Source organism: Centrocercus urophasianus, unplaced genomic scaffold (assembly GCF_019232065.1).
Source record: "Centrocercus urophasianus isolate 14NV4802_14NV808 unplaced genomic scaffold, USGS_Curo_1.0 seq_12, whole genome shotgun sequence".
Taxonomy (NCBI): domain Eukaryota; kingdom Metazoa; phylum Chordata; class Aves; order Galliformes; family Phasianidae; genus Centrocercus; species Centrocercus urophasianus.
In genome coordinates, this window is record NW_024884364.1 from 4,507,293 (window position 1) to 4,526,548 (window position 19,256).

Sequence of the window (19,256 nt, forward strand, 5' to 3'; positions counted from 1 at the left end):
CACTTACATGAAATCAAGACTCTCAGGCTGAAGGTGTCCTGTAGTGGTAGAAGTGAGTTCTGAACTGGGGAAAGCTGCCAAAGCAATAGGGATGTGATATAGTGGTGGATTTGGTAGCGTTAGATGATGGTTGAACTTGATGACTTTATAAATCCTTTCTGATCTAAATGATTCTATGATTCTGTAATGCTTTCTTATGCCAAGACTGAACCAAAACTAAACTCCTCATTCTGAAGATAAATAATACTTTGCACCTTTAGTACAAAGATCTCAGGACACTTTAATAAACCACAAATGAATCATCCTAATACTCCCTGTGTAAGGAGACTGAAATTATCTTCTTGTTTCATAGCAATTCAAATCATGAGATTAAATGACTTGTCTATTTCACTTTTCAGATCTGGGAACAGAATCTGTGAGATAAAAGTCCCAATACAGTCTTTTTACTGAGAGGTCTTGTAACTGCTTAGTCTTGTAATCGCTGATGTACTTCTTGCTTCTTTTCTTTGATACCTACTCCTGAATGCAGGAACTAAAATAACACCCATCCAGTTCTGTAATGAAAGTGTCATCCGTGAGAGAGAGCAGGAGCAGGTTAGGACTCCTTCCCAGCTTTGGGTATGCATGTGAGCTCCAAAAGCAGTACTAGGTGCAAGCAGCAGACAGCTGGAGAGAGAGTTCTGTGTTGTCATAAAGAGTGAGGATCCTGGGCAGACAGAACGTGGTCCTGCTGTGGGAAGAGCACAGGGAAGTCAGACTGTGTTTTAGCAGGCAGGGATTGCTGTTCTAACAAAGGGACAAGCAAGCTGCTGATGGATCTTGTGTTGCTTTGCAAAGGTACGGTGACCATGTGCTGAGCTGGGATGAATCGGCTGGACTTTGCTGCTCTGAGCAGTTGCGTGATGAGTGTAGTTGTGAACCTGTGCAACTTCACAGCTTCCCACCTGCATCACATCCAGCACTCAAGTGGTGCAGGTCAGCAAATTTCAAGGCCACGTGCAATGCTATCCCATTCATAAGTGGCAAAAAGCCACATATCTGCATATCCATCACTGCTTCGTAGTTCTTTGCTCTGCTAAGCATGCTAATGAGGAGTAGTCATTACCCTTAAATGCCTGAAATCTACAAAGGAATGACTATTTTCTCTGGGCCTATAATATATTTTGCTGCCTTGTGCTTGACTTCCCTTGTTGCCCTTCAGAACAGAGTCTGAACAGCTGGTTTCCCTGCTTTGGAGTACCCACTGGCTTGCTTCAGCCTGGAGCCAAGGTAAGTGTTGGCTCAGTAACAGTATGGAAAGAGTATAATGCATCTGTATGGACCCAGTTATTTTGTGCTGCCTACAAGAACTTAGGATCTGCAACAGTCCTGACAAGTCTATGGAGTAGATTGGCATCTCTTTCAGAATGAGAAGGTCTTGGTTGCTTTAGCTCTGGAGAAGGTAGTTATGGCTGAAGGTATGTATCCTGCAGTGTCTGGCTCCAAAAAGGGCCAGAATGGTTGTCTTCAGCCTCAGTGCTTTGTTACATTGTGTGAGGTGTGTGTGTACATATAGACACACACATCTGTATCTATGGTCTTCTGTTATCTTATCCTGAAAAATGTGCATTTCCATCATGTTTCAAATGGGGACCCATTGTAGGAATGGGGAAGATGAAGAGAACAAGGAGGACAAAACCAACAATTCCATTTAGTACGAGTTTTTGTCATGGTTTGTGACTTCACTGTCTTCAAGGTGAGGTGAGTGGCATTTTCCCTGTATGGTGCAACACTTTTATCCTGAGTGAAGAACTGAAGAAAACTCATGGAAAACTACCTTGGTTGTAGTCTCATGAATAGGAAATTATTTATATGGGGACACAGAAGGATGAGAAAGACCTCTTTATAAATTTATCAAAACTGAAAGAGAATGCATTGGTGTATACTACCAACTTCATTCCCAGCTCTGTGCATCCCTGGGAGATATTCCTGTGACTTACTTGTTACCAAGAGGCAGTGGAGCTGCACAGAACTTGCCAACAATGTGTGACTCATCCTTCCTCCAAAACCGATTCTTGGGCAGGTATTTGAGTGTCACACTGTTTGTCTGGCAGAGGGGAGCCTTGTGGGCCAACAGCCGTCTGCCCACCTCTTCCTGCTTAGGTCTGCAATGGAAGGAAAGAGACATGAGGGGTGGCATTCAACCACTGTCTAGATGCAGACTGAAACACTGGAGGAGCCTAGAGCACTCATCCAAACCCCTTGGGTAAAAAAAAATGCAGTACAAAGACTCATCTGTCAAAACATGGGGCAATTGAACGTATCTTTCTTAGCCCTCTGTTCACATTTCATCTCTGCAATCAGGAGTACTTCTGACTACATAAAAATTACTGTCATGTGTCAGATGCTTTACGTAACTGTGTAAATCATGGGGGAGTATGGACAGGTTCACAGAAAATAGAAGTGTTGGGAGCTAATAACAGCAACTCACCTTTAGCTCTGAATGTCCCTGAAATGTGTTTGCTAGAAATAGGGACATTACCTTCAGGAATCATTGCTGCATGCCTACACTGCTTATTTATGCTCTACTCAAGGTATTTACTTTAGGCCATGTTGAAGGTGAGATGCTTGGATAGATGAAACTTTGCCTGTCCTTAAGCTCTTCACCACATAATGTGAAAAAAGGAAAGCCAGAGCAGTGATTTCCAGAGCCAGGTGGCAGGCTGTATGCCCTGAAGTGATGTTGCCCAGCTGTTTTACTAGGTGGGCTGCCCCCTTCCATGGAGTCTGTCCTATAGGACATCTTATGCCTGACCTACTAGGCACCTATTCCCTTGTATTGGTTAATAATGTGTGTAGTGGAGTTGGTGAAATCCAAAAAGCATTTGTTGACTGTCTGCTCAGAAACATGACAAAGGGAAGAGATAACAAAGGGATCAGGAAGAGTCTACAATTCTGGTAACCAAAATAAGTTGAGCATCAGGCTGATGGCTGGACTCAATGTCCTCCCAGGCCAGAGCAGCCAATCCAAACCAGTGCATCCAGTTCTCTTCTTAGACTGCAGTGGTAGATGCTGGAGTTTTATGTGTATGGCTTGAAGCTGTCCAAAATGAGAAGCATCATTAAATTGTGGCTATAAAGGTGAAGGATGGATGATAGATGGAAAACAAATTGAGGAGACACTGTCCCTTTAGAGCATATTGTGCATGGACAGTATCCAGCCATGCCGTAGAACAGAGGAGCACAATTAATTAGACTGAAGAAATTCACTATTGGGACTGACATTTTGTCAAAGCCTATGCTGCCTTTGGGTGCATGTAGGACTCTGGCTAACTTCAGAACTATGTTTTCTTGGGTGTGGGGGTGAGGCCGTGTTGCACAACGTGGTACATAAGCAATATGAGTGCAGCAGGGAAATATGCCATGTAAAACTCTCCTTACTCTGTCAGCCCTGTGACAGCTGGCAGGCTTGAGGACTTATCTCTTGGGGACACAGTGAGCAGCATGTGTAGGCTAATGGCGTCTGGACTTCTACCTGTGCGACCTATTGCATGGAATCTGCTTTAGGTGGGGTTTGGATTTGATGATCTCCTGAGGTCCTTCCAACTCCTGTGATTCTTAAGTGGGCACTTAAGTGAAGCACAGCTGCTGTCTTTCAGGGCAAGGGTGTCCCTGGATAGCTGTAACTCTACTGTCTCACTAAAATGGGAGGGTACAGTAAAGCCTTGGGATTGCCTGGCTGTCTCACTTCCCAGGCAGATTTCTCTCCAGGGCTCATGTCTCCTGCTGCGCATGTGAGAAATGCTGTGTCTGACAGCTGCAAAAGGAAGTGCTGCATGTCTTCTTGAACAAATTGTGGGTCCTGACTTGACCTGGGTGTTGCTATTTCCTCCTTCCCACACCTTTGGAGAAGACAGATCTGGCTTCTGAATTTTCAGGGCTGCTTGGATCTGCTTTTGCTTCACTGTGGAGTTGGACAGATGTGAGTTCCATCAGGTTGGAGTATGAACTCTAAATTGCAGTGTTAGTCTGAAAACCATAATCAAGCCCCCCCCTCCCCCCTCCCGCGTAGGCCTCCCATTCTTCAGTTCTCACCTCTCTGTCCTAATGCACAGGATCAGATCAACAGAGTTAGGTTTGGCTTCATAAGGGCTATGTTGAAGCCAGTTCTGGATCCTTTCTGAACTTAGGAGAGCTGGCTGGGGTCTTTAGCAGACTGCTTTCCAGCTTTCTGACACTGCATATCTACGTGGTGGTTACCAGCCCCTGGCAGTGGACAGGAAGTTGTGAGAAGAAGTGAGGAAGACTTCCTTCTGGGGAACTTGTCTGTGGTGGAGAGATCCCCTTGAGGCAGAGGCTGGAAGCTCTGAGCCTGGTCTATTTGGTCTATTAATTCAGTTATGGTTTGGAAGAGAGTGGTGGTGGCAAGAGAGAACTGACTGTCTACAGATCATAAAATCTTCAAGGTTGGAAAAGGTCACTAAGATCATGTAGTTCAATCATCGACCCACCGCCACCATGCATACTAAATCATGTAGTCTTGGTCTCCTACCCAATGGATTTCTCCCCTACAATGGGGGCTATGGCACATGTTGGTGTTAATGCAGAGACAGAAGTGTACTTCTGAACATATATCTGACTGTGCAGGGATGTATTTGCTTTCTTTCTGCAACTGCTGTCCTATGAGCATCAACAGAAATGTTTGAGGCAAGTCCATCAGTCTAGAACCTCCAGTGAATTGGGTGTTGCTGTAGCCAGCTCTGTCTGGCGTGGTAGGATTAATAACTATCTGAGGGTGATTTAAATCAGCACCAGGCATATGGGTATGATGTAAAAAAGGAATCATTGTAACAGTACAAAGGGGATCCCAGAGTACACTTCTTGGTTTGTGTACTTGTGGACTTCATCAGAGTTACCAAGTAGTGGTAGCACATACCTGATTCTTGAAAGCATTTAAGGTAAACGTGTAGGAACTTAAGAAAGACTGTGGTTCATCACACAGTGGCTGCACTCAGGGAGATGTTCCATCCTTATGCCTTTCCTGGTCTGGGAAAAACATGCTTATACATGGAATTGGGAAAAAGCAAGCTGCATGCACTGTAACTCACATGGTGATCTTTGTCGTGTCCTTGGTGCTGTTGCTGAAGAAAGTGATTTCAATGCTGGTGATTACATTTCTTTTCTTCTGCAAGCGGAACTCAATGAGGCTGTGGTGAACTGAGCAAGAGGGAAAGTATGTGGGAGTGAGGGCAGGTGCTGTGTGTTAGACCTACCCTACCAAAAGGAGTAATTTCTAGCACTCACTGCCTGGCACCACCAGCACAGCTAAGATTAAGCAGGTGTAAGAAAGAACGTAGTCTGTGGGAAAGAACGTAGTCTTTGAGAGACACAGTGGGCAGATCTGCATACTCTGATGTGAACAGTCAGGCATTTTCTGTACCCTTCAATTCAGCCCTGAAGCCATGTGGCTGTGTTAATACGAGGCTGTGCCCACACTAGTAAATCCATTGGAAAGGGCTTTATGGGGGAGATGTGCAGGGTTATTGCTCTTCAGCTATGTGTCTGGGATCATCAGCTCCACAGCAGCTGATTCTGATGGGAATAGTAGGCTGTCACTACTAGGCCTTGCCAGATAGTCTGCCTTATTTGGTCATCCCCCTTCTGGCTCATTTTTTGGTCTTTGCTACTTACCACAGAATGGCACCGAAGAACTGGTCATTAAATAAGCGTTCACTTTCATAGGCAGCCTTCTCATGTTGACAACTGCCTGCTCTAGCAGGCCTGTGGGAGGAAACAAAGCCAGAGCAGTGAGAGCCATGAAGGACCCAGGACAGAAACAGAATTGGTTCCAATTTACCTTCACTCCCAACGTCATTGTCTTGGAGGACAGACCCTTTCTTTATACTAGAGCAAGCAAGCAAGCAAGAGGTTTGTGGTGTCTGTTTGACAGGTTAACAGGCCCCCAGAAAATCTCCTCTTACTATTGTAGCTAACCATCAGCAATGTACCTCTTAGTGGCTTTGTGCAGACGCAAGCCAACACAAGGTGCTAGGACAAAGGAGACCCAAGGAGCTTGGAGATGGTATTTCTGGTAAAAGTGAGAAGACACAAACCCACTAACCAGGTGACAGTGTGGCTTTGCAAGACAGGAAGGGAGTGGATGATCTGAGAGCCTCTCTGTGTATTCCTCTGGTACCGGTCACCAAAAGCTACTTGAGGACACTTCCTTTCCTCTTGCCACAGCTGTGATTCAAAAGGCTAAAAGTGGCAAAGATTATCTTCTCCCAGTCCAGGTCGTTTATCTTTAGGGCAGCCATAGCAGCAATTTATGAGAAGGAAGTGATGCAACAAAGGTAAGTAGTCTGCAGAAGACTGAGACTTTCAGGTTGGGCTAAAACTTCCAGCTGCTTCTCTAAACAAGACACTTTTTGAGCAAATTGCCCATTTGCTAGGTAAGAGATTCTGGAGAATGTCTTTTAGTATGACCCTGTGAAATGTTTAAAGATCAGAAATGTTCAAGACACTGATGCTCTACCTTGGACAATATACAAGCATTTGACCTCTCTACTGAAGCCTGAAAATGACACAGTTTCTCCGTGTCCCCACATAGCTCACATTCAGATCCTGCTTGGAAAAATTTCAATCACGTCCTGTGGGTTGTGCTGGCACTCATCAAGAATGTATTGCCCCCTGCTCCATGAAGGCCTCATGCTGATACTGTACCTATTCTGGGACAGGAGAATAGGAAGGGATCACCACAGTCCACGCATCGTCCATTCAAAAAATCCTGATGACTTGTGCAAGGGAATGCCACGATAGGACAGGAATGTTTCAAGGCACTGACATAGAGATGTACTGCCCTCATGTGATCACAGATCAGATACTTGTAGCCTGCAGGAATAAAGGCATGCAGAAAAAAGCAGCTATCAGCTTTTCAGCTGGTTTTGACCTTTCTGCAGCTTCCTATGGAACAAAAAGTCAAGAAATAGATTCTGCAGCCACTTCCACTCTGCAAAATAACGTTTTGTAGAACATCTCTGTGACTGCAAACCTAGATCTCACCGCAACAGAAATCATGCAGAAACCTGGGAGCCTGTCTTTCATACTGAGAGGGGCACATGGCTGCCCTGTCCCACTCATTGTGCCACTGACGAGGACCCAAACCCTCTGTAAAAAGGCAATAGCTTTGCTTCCCATCTGCACCATGACCCAGCTATGGGAAGTGAGGTTTCCTAGGCCACCCTACCCTCAGTGTAGCTGTCTCAACCAGAAGGTGTTTAATCCAGCCCTTGCTGCCAAGACATTTGACTTATATGTGGTCTTAATTCCAGCTGCTTTTTGTGCTGCTGAGGAGATGTGGGCCATGAATCTCCGCTGCCATGTGTCTTTGCAAATAAATGTTGTCATGCTTTGACGTCTGCTCTGACTGTGGCAGGAGCTGGTTGCCACACAGCATTTCCACTGATTGCTAAACGTCCACAAAATCTCTTTGCTTGGCCACAGAATGTTCTCACCTGCAGAGATGAACCGGGGGCATCCTGGCTGATCTTTGCCTCCATTGACAAAATAATCGATGTGTCCAACAGGGATCCGGATCCCAAAATCTGAAAGTGGATGAAATGCAACTTTAGTCCTATGCTCAGTAGTACCGTAGGCTGTACTCTGCATGGTGTTTGACAGGGCCCAATAACAGGTTGAATGTGAACAGTACCAGACATAGCTCCCCCATGACCCACACAGCAAGAACGTATTTCCTGTTCCTTCTCAGATGCCCTGGCTTTGTTGCATGGAGCAGAGGTTGCTCTGGGATCTGCCATAAAAATGACTGGCAGCTTTGTCTTAACCACTATCTCCATCATTCCTGTTCTTGATCCTGTATAAAGCAGAGCAAAACTGAACACAACTTTCATAGGGAATTATGAGGAATGAGCGAGAATTATGTTAGTAGAGATTTTTGTGGTCTCCAGGCAAAAGGTGTGACTGAGAGGCAAATGTTTATATTTTAGCACATTTTAATTAGCAGAACATAAGTGTTTTAGGAAAGTTAGTCCATTGCTGCAACAGCTGTGGGTTTGACTCCATTACTTTCTCACAGTGGCACCTTTCTGTTGTAATGTAAGCAAAAGCAAAGCATGGTTAGACACGTAAATTCCTTCCTTGCAAGTGGCAAAAAGCACACTGAGCTTGTTCTGCAGAAACTCACTCCTCTGTAGCAAGGTTAGGGAAGAAATATGTGCTGGAAGATTGCCCTGTGTTTACAACACTAAAGCTCCCACCTGTTGCTGTGATGTGCTCTGGGGTATGGATGCCTGCCAGTGTGTTCATCTCTGAAGCCTGTCTAATCGGGGAACATCCTCAGACTGGACCGGAACTTGTAGTCACGTGGCATAAATGGGACAATAACCTGCTTGGTTCTTAGCAATAACAATGGCAGGACAAACAGACATGGCGAGCTGAGGAGGAAAGAAGCCAGCTTACTGTCAGCATCGGTATGAATGGCTTCCACAAAGAGGGCATCCCCAGGGTCCAGGCGTTCTTCCAGGCTGGCTCTGGTGTATTTAGGGCCTGCAGGATCCAGGCCTGCAACGAAATCAAACAGCCCAACAACAAATGCCCTTCAGACCCTCCCTTTCTTATTTCTGGACCAGTAATTTTATTTAAATTGTTTATTTAATTGATGCCTGGCACAAGTGATTAATTATTCCCTCATTGCATCGATCATAGCTCAGAAAGCTTTCTGCTCCCACTAAGTTCCACTGCAGCTTCCTTACCTTGTCCTCCACTGCTCCTAGCCATCCATTCCCATGCAGCAGCTCCGTACCAAGCAGCCCATGAAGCCTCAAATTTCTAGGCTTTAAAGCCATGTCTGAGCTTCAAGTACCTCTAACAGAGTAGGGGCAGAGTATATTTTGGATTTTCAGTGACAGAGACTCAAACCTGTAACACCTTCCCTAATTGTACTGTCATCTGTAGTAGTGCTACAGCCTGAGCAATGTTACTGGAGATCTCAAGCTTAGTGATGAATTCAGCATTGTAGGTGTTAATCAACCTAAGCTTTACAAAGGTTCAATGCTATCAGACAGTCTTATAATAGAAATACTTCTGAGCCTTCTCCCAAGAAATAAAATCAAGTTCTCAAGCATCCACTGATATTTTTGCCTGTAACTTGCTCCTAGAGCAAATTCTGAGGAGACAGAGTAATACTGCAAATTTTCTTTGGCAGTACCAAGAACAGGTTAAAGATCATGTTTTTATTGTAGCTGATGTTTATTCTGTTCACTTTGCTTTGGAAAATAACCTCGCAAGACCTTTTTCACTCCCCAGGCACCAACAATGCTTTAAGAAGCAGCTCTGCTCCTTGTAACACTGCCTCAGAGCTGGCCAGTTTAATTGCCTTTTGGACTAAGTCCCATTAATTCTCTATGGAGAAGGTGTTATCAACAAAATACAAACCGACATATTTGCGTCTATGTGTGGAAGCAGGGAGGAGGAGAAGAGGAGAAAGAAGAAAAGTTAGCTCCTGTCCTACTAAAAATACTGTCCTATCTAAAAATAAAGGCTATTAAAGGGACAAGTGGTCAGAAGAATGTACTGCTTTTGTTTGTCATCCACATTCTTTTGCCTTGTCCCATGCTAAAAGCTGAGATGTTCCCTGCTCACTTCTACAGAGCAAGTTTAAGTTAAAGGCTTTAGGATAGAATAAAAAGCGTTAGTCAGTACACTTCAAAGTTCTTCCTGAGGAGGGAGAAACATTTAATACAAACAAGCCAGTTCTAGCACAGTTCCAAGGTTAGCCCATTTCCATCCTCTGTTTTCTCTGGTCTCCTCCATGAACAGAATTACAGAATCATTTAGGTTGGAAAAGGCCCTTAAGACCATTAGGGCCAATCATCAACACTACCAAGTCTGCCAATAAACCATGTCCCTGAGTCCTACGTCTACCCATCTCTCAGATACTTCCTGGGATGGGATTTCCACCACTTCCCAGCACCAACTGCATGTACAGAGACATACATCCTGCACTATTCACCTTAGCTGTACTACATGCAGCTAAATTCCTTCAGGATTCCTCTTTTTCTCCTCCAGAAACAAGTTTTTCTTCAGCAGTTTTAGATATGGGCTGTTCATTCCCATTCCATTTTCTTTCCTGCACAATGAGGAATCTGCAGGAATAAGCATGGTTTAAAGAGACTTCTAGTAGAGCTAAAAATAAATTGGATACATAGATCTGTTATTAGGTTTGAAGAACATAAAGGCAAAGGTCTCCAACTGTGTTGGGAAGGAGTCATCTCAAAATGAAGCTGATGAGAAAATGCTGGTACAGGATGATGGTTACCCAAAATCCCTCTGAACGTACACTTTCATTCACAGCTTTAACAGGGGCCCATTGTGAAACTCTGCTCCTGGTAAGAAATGCCTGTAGTACATGCAATGTGTGAAGCTATGACATGCGAGTGGGGAACCAACATTTCCTGTGGAATGTCTCTTCTTGAGGCCTTTTCTATGAGGCAGCTCAGCACGGGCTGAAGCAGACTGGGAACCATGTTCTGCCTACACCCTGTTCTTCCTTGGCTGCTGCTCAGTCTGTGTCTCTTCCTCCTTTCACTCCGACTAAGATAAATCTCCAGCTTTGGAATTTTCCCAAACTTGACAAACCCTCAACAATCTGATCTGACTTAGCAGACAGCCCTGCTTTGAGTGGGAGGCTGGACAGGACACCTTCCAAGGTCCCTTTTCACCCAAATTGTTGTGTGACTTTATTCCAACCCATACTTAAAAGCTGGAGGACCCTGCATGAATTTAAAAGCCCTGCATGCCATGATCAGCCTCTAACCATCTTTATCTGTAATTCCCCCACTGCAATCTCTTCCTCACACCTAAGACTTCAGCTGTATGTTTTCAAGTCAGCTCTGATTTGGTACAACTGAGTGACGTGTCATTTCACTAATAACAAGATCTCACGACTTGGAAAGCTCACTAGTTAGAAGAGAGTAGAGGCAAAATTCTTCTGTTACGCATTCTTTTGGTACTGTGGAGGGGATTGATGGCTGGAAAGTATTGTCAGGATCTTTAGAAGCTAGTAAGAATCCCTGAAGCTTGGATCGAGTGAGCCTTCATACAGTTATAAGACCACTATGGATGACTACCTGTCCCTGACACTGCATTCTCTTCGTTGAATAAGAAATCAGGACCTAAGTCTCAGTTTTACCATACCTGTTATCCGTCCCAGCTGACCATCATGGAAGTGCCCAACCAGGCCCCCAACATGTGCACCAAGGCTCACACCAATAATGTGAATGGATGTTGCAGAGACTCCCAGGGCCTGCAGATGATCATACAAATATGTATTTCTATAGAAGGAGGGTGAAATACCCAGCAGCTCCACAACTCTTCTCATGTAGGATTGCTTTTGAGGTATACAGTGGAGAACAAACTAGATGTGGGAATGATGGCTACTGTCCTTTCTGCTTTTCAGAGTCTTTCTTTTGGTCCACACATGCAAAACCAGCTCTAACCAGGTTGGTCAGATACTTCTGATCATGACTACATAGCCTTTTGCTCCTCCTTTCATGGTTTGCTTCAGATAGAACTTCCTCAGCTGAATAACTCATGTTCCCCCATACAATCTTTTCCTCAGTAAAACAGAGGAAATAATTTTGTTTCACTTTTATACCACTATTGTGCACATTGTACTCTCACTCATTATTTTAAGATTACATTTTCAGAGACAAAGGATTTATTCATAGGTTGAACTGCCAGGTAAAGCATAGTCACTTAGACATGACGTAAGGTGACTGTATCTGAAGGGATCCTGCTGGCTGCAGGCTGTTCAGCACGATGCAGTGGAATACAATGGGTGAGAATGAGACCATGGGAGTGAGATGAAAAATCCTACCTTAGAAATATGTGATGTTACATCCTACAGCAGCACTGAGGCTTATGAGAAACTAGAATTTGTCTTCTGTGGTGTAAGCAGGAGAGTTTGGACAAAAAAGTCCTAAAGTAGCTGGACTAGAGCTCAGCACTTACACAGGATGGATGCTGAGGACCAGAGTGGCCCAGTACTTTGTCCACTGTGACCAAATCACTAATGGGAGTGGCAGACCTCTCCCCTCCCAGCCCTATCCTCACCCTCCTGATGTCACAGTTGCTCCAGGAGTGTAAATACACACTCTGGAGCATACCCAAGATCTCCCACACTACAGCCAGGGTCTACGGTGCAAATGCTACACAGAGTTTATGCATGGCTGGTAAATGCAAAGATATACCATCCTCACTGCGTAAGGGTTGTTCAACAGCGCTATGCATGAGCTTACCAGGAGCTTGCTGATGAAGCTTGTGATGAAGAGGGCCACCTGCGTGACGTTTTCCACTGCCGAGTTATAGGCTCCTGTAGCCCCATGAACCCAGTCCACTGCAATCACATTTACCTGACTTATGTGCAATATTGCATGGACAAGCCCTTCAATCCAGGAAGGTTTTGTACCCAATGCTCTGCAGAGTAATCAGAAACAAATATGTTAGGTGTTTTCTAAAGAAGGGCATGTGACAAAATATTGTTCGCTGATGCTGTTTCATATGTCTCAGAGTAGACTGTCAGACAGCTGCTGAAAAGTTGTTCTGGTGCCAGATGCATATACCTGGCATGTCATTGCTGCAGTGTAGTAATAAACACTGTCCAGAATGGGTTGATTCAGAAAGGAACCAACCAAGAAGAACGTTTGTAGAGCTTGGGCTGAGACCTTGGTCTTGCTGTGGTGTTCCAGTTAGCCACAGAGCCCACCTGGAGTGAGTGAACTGACCAGGAACCTGGTCCTGTTCTGCTGCCAACCAGGAGGAAGTCCTGGGTCAAACCACACAGTCTATCACTGCTGCACTGAGCAAATGAGCCTGTGTACTACCCACTTCCCCTACTATAACCTGGGGTAGGAGTACACTATGTCATGTGAGGGGAACTGCTGATTTTCTGAAAAGACCCTGCAACTCCTTGTGTGGTTCCACAGAATCATAGAACAGCTTGGGTTGAAAAGGACTACAATACTCATCTAATTTCAACCCCCCTGCTATGTGCAGGGTTGCCAACCACCAGACCAGGCTGCCCAGAGCCACATCCAGCCTGGCCTTGAATGCCTCCAAAGGCATTCAAAAGTTTCATCCTGGTTTTCTAGGCACTTGTCATTCAAACTTTTGCACATCAAATCAAATAATATTAAATGGTCAGAGCTGGCTAAAAAATGGCAGTGTGAAAGAAGCAACCAATATGGTGACAGTTAAAAAAAAAAAAAAAAAAAAAAAAAAAAGCTGGTTTACATCCCTACATTTTCAACATTAGAAGTACTGGCAGGGATTCTAAATGACTGGCTAATCCAGGCTTCTGATGAACATCAAGGTTCTGCAAGGAAACAATTTTAAGAGAAGAGGATCTTGAAGACTTCTAAATAAAAAGATCGAAAGAAAAATGGAAGAGAAAGGAAAGGGAACAGGTAAAGAGAGAGAGAGAAAAAAAGAGTGAAATAAAGAATGAATAAAGGTATAGAAGAAAGAAAGTTGGAAAGGAAAGGGGGGGAAAAGGAATAGGGAAAATAATTTCCTAACTTGTTTTAGGTCCAAAAACATGAAACAAAAAATAGACAGTTAGTCGCACAGTAAAGCACACGCTCCTACTACTTAAGGTTGGGTCTCAGGAGGCTGCAACATGAAAATTGCAAAATTTTTTAAAAAGACTTTATGTTCCTTGGGAGAATGCCAAAAGGATTGGGAGGATAGATAGTGTTCTCCTTGATTCTTCCAGTTGGTGTTTGGGACCAAGATAGAAGGAGGAAAATGGATCAGTTGAATGAATGGCGGCATGGACAGTATTGTGCTAATAATTTTGGCTGCTATGATCTTGGACATACCTTCAACAGACTGGGCATGTTGATGTGAATAGGATGCAACTGACCAGCAGGGCCAAGAATATATTTGACAGCAAGCTGGCTGGGATTACCACCAGTGCTTTAAACTGGATTTGATGTGGGAGAGGGATGTACTTTTAAATGACAGAGAAGAGTCAGAGAACACTGTCATTTTAGGAAGCAGCAAAAAAACCCTCTGATTTGTCCCAGGTGACTTGGGGAAGGCTTCTCCAGGAAGGTAAAACAGCCCGTAATCCAGCTGAAGTGCCTCTACACCAATGTTTGCAGCATGTCTCTCATGTCCTTGAACCTCGAGGTGGGGGGTTGAAGCAGCAATATTCCTCCCGCTTTAACAGAAGAGCAAGTCTGAGGCTACCTCATGAGGTTGAATGTATACAAGTCTATGGGGTCAGATGACATGCATTCTAGGGTCCTGAAAGAACTGACTGATGTGGTTGCTAAGTGACTCTCCATCATACTTGGAAAATCATGGCTGTCAGGCAAAGTACTTGGTAACCAAAAAAAGGAAAACATCACTCATTTTTAAAAAACAAAGAAAGCAAGACCCAGAGAACTACAGGCCAATAAGCCTCACATCTGTGCCTGGGAAGTTCATGGAGCAGATCTTCCTGGAAGAGATGTAAAGGCATATGCAAGATGAGGAGGTGATCCAAGACAGCCAATATGGGCTTCACCAAAGGCAAATCACACCTGACCACTTATGAAGGAGTGACATTGGTGGACAAAGGAAGGGCAACGGATGATAACCAACCTGGACTTCTGCAAGTCCTTTGACATGGTCCCACACCACATCCTTACTTCTAAATAGGAGAGACACAGATTTGAAGGGTGAACTATTCAGAGGATAAAGAAGTGATTGAATGGTTGTTGCAAGAAGTTTGTCGTCAGTGGTTCTACACCCAGGTGCAGGCTGGTGATGAGTGGTGTCCATCACGGGTCAGTCTTGGGACTGGCGCTCTTCAGCATCTTTATCAGTGACAGACTTAAATTGTATCCTTAGCAAGTTTGTTGATGACACCAAGCTGAGTGGTGCAGTTGGTACAACAGAAGGAAAGGATGTCATTCAGACTGATGTAGACAGTCTTGAAAAGGAACCTAATGAGATTCAACAAGGCCTAATGCAGACTAGGAGAAGAAATCCTGGAGAGCAGCTATGCAGATAAGGACTTAGGAATTCAGATGGGTGAAAAGCTTGACATAAGTCAGCAGTTCTCACTGCTTGCTGTCCAGAAAGTCAACTGTATCCTGGGGTGCATTAAAAGAAGGGTGGCTTCATCTAGAATACTGCACTCAGGACAGGGGCCACCAGGAAGGATGTGGAGCTGTTGGAGCAGGTCCAGAGGAACTCCATGAAGATGACCAGAGTGCTCGAGCACCTCACCTACAAAGAAAGGTTGAGGAAGCTAGGCTTGTTTAGCTTGGAGAGGAGAAGGCTCTGGGGAGATTTCATTGCAGCTTTCCAGTACTTGAAGTTTACCAACAGGAGGAAGCAAAACTTTTTGCAGTCTGATAGTGGTAGGACAAGGGGAATGGTTTTAAACTAAAAGTGGAGATTTAACTCAGATGTTAAGAATAAATTATTTACTCAGAGGATGTTGAGGTACTAGAACAAGTTGCCCAGAGAAGCTGTAGATGCCCCATTCCTGGAGGTATTCAAGGCCAGATTAGATGAGGCTTTGAGCAGCCTGATCTAGTAGTCGGCAGCCATGTTCATGGCAAAGGGATTAGAACTAGATGATCTTCAGAAAGTCCCTTCCAAATCAAGACATTCTATGATTCTATGAAGGTTGCATTGTAAAGAGAGTTGTCAAAAGCATTTTTTCCCACCCCTGACTCTGTCCCACCTACACTCTCACAGGCAGTTCTTAGGTACAGTTTGGCACTGAGCACACCAGGCTCTGCTATTAGCAGGTTTTTCAAATGTAGTCACTGCTGGGGAGAGTTCAATTGTCAGATAGGCAGGGGATTTCCATGCCAGCCCCACACAGGGCCTGGGAATGCCCTGTCCGTTTAATTTATGAATATAAATTTAACCATAATACTCTTCTTTCTCTCACCTGAACCCATGGATTATTATCTTCGTTTCCAGGCTGCTATTGAAGCTGGAGTTCTTGATGCCATCATCAGCCAAAATTAGCTCCCCACAGCTAGGGCTGGAGGAGGTGAATAGAAGAAACTGGACATTAAGCTTACTGCCATGTAGGAAATTTGCCGTCTGGAAATCAGCACAGCGATGCCCTGAGGTTCTGTATACGTTCCCTGCAATGAGAGGGAGTAAGAATATTTGGCCTGTGTCTGTACAGTGGAAGAAAAAGCTCATTCTAATTCACTAGGAATCTGGTTCTATTAATAAAGAGTGAAAGGCTAAAACATACATTAAAATCAGCCCATTCTGAAAAACAACTATTTCCTGAAGAAGCTGTTCTGCCCTTTGATGGAATTGGAGTGTTGGGGAAGAAAACTGTGGATGTCTGTGGACTTCTGAGAATTGTTTAACTGAGATATGAATGAAAACAACAACAACAAAAAAAATCCATCAAGCCATCAAAAAAAAAAGAAAAAAAAAAAAACAAAAAATCCACAAACAACTAGTACAAAACTGCATAAATTTTGGCTATAAATCAGGGAAAGACCTACATAGCAGACCTACGTGGTGTGTATGGTTAGCTAGTAGAACAGGTAATCCAGAAAAGAACTCCATCTTTTGACATTCTAGAGAACTGGTTGCTATTTCAGAATGGTTATAGTAGGCAACATGTTGGATTGACAAAAGACAAAATTTATTGACATGTGATGAGCAGGAAGCCAAATATTTGATGAAACGATCCTTCCTGACTTAAAAAATGGTTACTCTGTGAACTGACATAGTTGCATCCTGATAAAATGACAACTCATATTCCTTTCCTTTCTAGACCAGAGGAAGTGAAACAGCCTTAAAACTACAAGTTCAGTTAAAACAAAAAACAAAACAACCAGCTCCCAACTGCTGTCTGTTCCCACAGAAGATATTGTACAGTAGTGAGAAGGAACACAGCCCAAGAGTAAACACACACACAAAAAAAACAACAAAATTTGGTATTCAGATCTCCCCTCGTGGGATGCAGCTGTCCCTACTGTTGTCTTTTCTGGTCTTTCTGTGAACCAGAGAAAAAAAAAATGGAAACACATTCTCTGGCAGCCATTCAGAAAAACTGCTGCTCATGAACTAGCTTTACTTAAAGGGCATGCTTAGTAAAAGCAGAGCATATCAGAAATGGCATCAGGGGAGGAGGCTTGTGAGAGCAAAAAAAAAAAATCCCAACTAAAGCAAGAAGTGGAGGTATGGCATTTATTTATTTTCCCTCAGCTACTGCAGATTACTTGCTCAGCCTTCAGATCAGGAGTTGCCAGTGCCAGAGGTCAAGTGGTCTCTTTTCCACTTCCCTGCACTTCAGCACAATTCTGGAATGCCCTTTTAAATCATGTTAGTGGAGTAAAATCACTGAGACAGATGGGTTAATGAAAGACTTTTCCTGTGCTGGCCATTCTCCTGATGTCTAATTGGATTACAGCAAAGACCTGTAGAAACACAGGTATGCTGGGGAGAATTTAAGTCAGATCCTTCTGTGTAAAGCCTTCAATCCCTTGCCATGCATTCATGCCTTTGCTTACCTGCTTGTGCTGAGCTAAGCAGCAAGATGCCAGCGAGGACAAAGAGGGGTTTTCGCTTTGGATCCTCAACCATCTTCCTGTTAGTCCACTACAAGTACATGGAATAACAACGGTGGTGGATTGCTCATTCGGCTTGGCTTGGTCAATGATCAACTAGGCTCTGCTCTTTTGGGAAAACGAGTAGGGGCAATCTCCTCTGCTCTTGTTTGATCATTACTAAAAGTCTGTGTCAGCAGAGGTTTCACTGGTATTTTGGTTCAAATAGATGTTGACACCCCTTTCCTTCCTACTTCCTTTTCCTGAAGGCAAAAGGAGTAGTTGCAAGGTTTCATAAGATGTTTGTGCCAGGAAGGCTCCTAGCAGAACATTGCATCTAAATATTTTCCTATTGCATCACTGTCTTTCTTTTTGGTGCATGTTGGCCTTCCTTGCAGAAGAACAGGCAGCCTCGCCTGTGACTGTTTTGCAAGAAGCAAAAGAGAAAGCTCATTCGCTCCCCAGGTGGAATTTACTCTACAGCTGCTTTGCTTGAAGAACAAAATGAACAAATTGATTCAGTCTGACTGGAAAGACGACCAAAAACCTTTCCAAAAGCACCAGGCATTACCTTCATTCACAATTAACTGGCAATAGCAGTCATTTCCTTACCCCAGCTTGCTCTGGCCAAAGGTAATGGAGAAGAGCAGCTGTTTTAGGCAGAACTTTTTTTTTTTTTTCCAAGACACTCAAAGGAAATTCCCCCCAGTTTTTGTGGGGAAGTTTGGTAGCATTAACCGCTTGGCCCCAAGGGTTGCTGAAACCTTGGCCCAACTGCATCTTCCAAGAGACACACAGCAGACATGGCCTGACCCTGAAACACTTGGCTCTGTGGTCATGCAGGCTTATTGTCTGAGGAACAGATTCTCAATGTTTCTTCAAATACATTACTAAATTGGTGTCAACTGGTTGTCTACCTGACCAATTTTCCAATATTTAGCATTGCAATACAAAGAACCAAGCTTCCAGCCTAGCTCAGGTGAATTCTGACACTGCGCAACACAAACTAACTTAAGACTGCAACAGAGCCCAGCCCACTCCCTTGTCATTACAGCCACAAATTGCACCGATCTGAATCATTTCTTAGTGCAGAAAAAAGGAAAGAAGCTTCTATAATCCTACCAATAAGCTGTGCCATTTCATGCAAGCCTCTTTTTTGCACCACTATGTGAATGTACAGATTTGTTAAACACTCTATCATGCCATAAAAAAATACATCTGAAAAGAATAAATCTTCGTCATATTGAAGATTCTGTTGCCTTAGCACCTTCTTCCCCTGCAATCTCAGTATTTTGCTATTCTATGAACTTCTTCTGCCAGCATACCACTGTGGTCCCTCATGCAAACGCAGAAAAACCACCTCACTGCTCTGTGCTTAAAATATTTAACCAGTAAAACTATTTTAGTGTAAAGGTTTTTGGTTTTTTTTTTTTTTTTTTTTTTTAATTTGTGAACTTAATTACAGTAACTACAGTTATATCCATTCTGAACAGTACTGTTGGCACCATTATTTTACTCCCCACAGGGAGAGCCTATAATAACAGTAGGGGCTTCTACACTGTTGAAAAAGCTTTTAGCCCACACTAAATTGAAGCTTGATGTGATACACTTAAGTCAGTCAACAAACGTTATTTTATGCACAAAATTCTTATTATTAAGGATCTGAAAACTGCA

At 43.8% G+C, this 19,256-nt stretch overlaps 1 protein-coding gene across 2 annotated transcripts; it reads right to left on the bottom strand.

Moving 5' to 3' along the window:
- Nucleotides 1–260: 260 nt before the first annotated feature.
- PLA1A (phospholipase A1 member A) lies at nt 261–17,772 on the bottom strand. Of its 2 annotated transcripts, none has more exons than XM_042809573.1 (11): nt 17,547–17,772; nt 15,953–16,154; nt 12,297–12,474; nt 11,194–11,302; nt 8,458–8,559; nt 7,494–7,583; nt 6,703–6,870; nt 5,671–5,760; nt 5,088–5,196; nt 1,980–2,144; nt 261–727 (listed from the first exon to the last, which is right to left on the bottom strand). In XM_042809573.1, exons 1-11 carry the CDS (start codon nt 17,617–17,619, stop codon nt 646–648), a joined length of 1,368 nt encoding a protein of 455 aa, XP_042665507.1. In that variant the 5' UTR covers nt 17,620–17,772; the 3' UTR covers nt 261–645. The 2 variants fall into 2 exon arrangements, with proteins under 2 accessions (XP_042665507.1, XP_042665506.1); XM_042809572.1 differs by having other exon boundaries at nt 261–730; nt 17,547–17,771.
- Nucleotides 17,773–19,256: the final 1,484 nt, after the last annotated feature.

Bases quoted from the DNA above. Each gene is read 5' to 3' on its own strand.
- PLA1A (XM_042809572.1), bottom strand. From the start codon at position 17,619: ATGGTTGAGGATCCAAAGCGAAAACCCCTCTTTGTCCTCGCTGGCATC. The intron at 11,303-12,296 runs GTAAGCTCATGC...GATCATCTGCAG, and splicing joins GCTTCATCAGCAAGCTCCTG to GCCCTGGGAGTCTCTGCAAC. The intron at 5,761-6,702 runs GTACAGTATCAG...TTCCTCCCACAG, and splicing joins ATTCTCCTGTCCCAGAATAG to GCCTGCTAGAGCAGGCAGTT.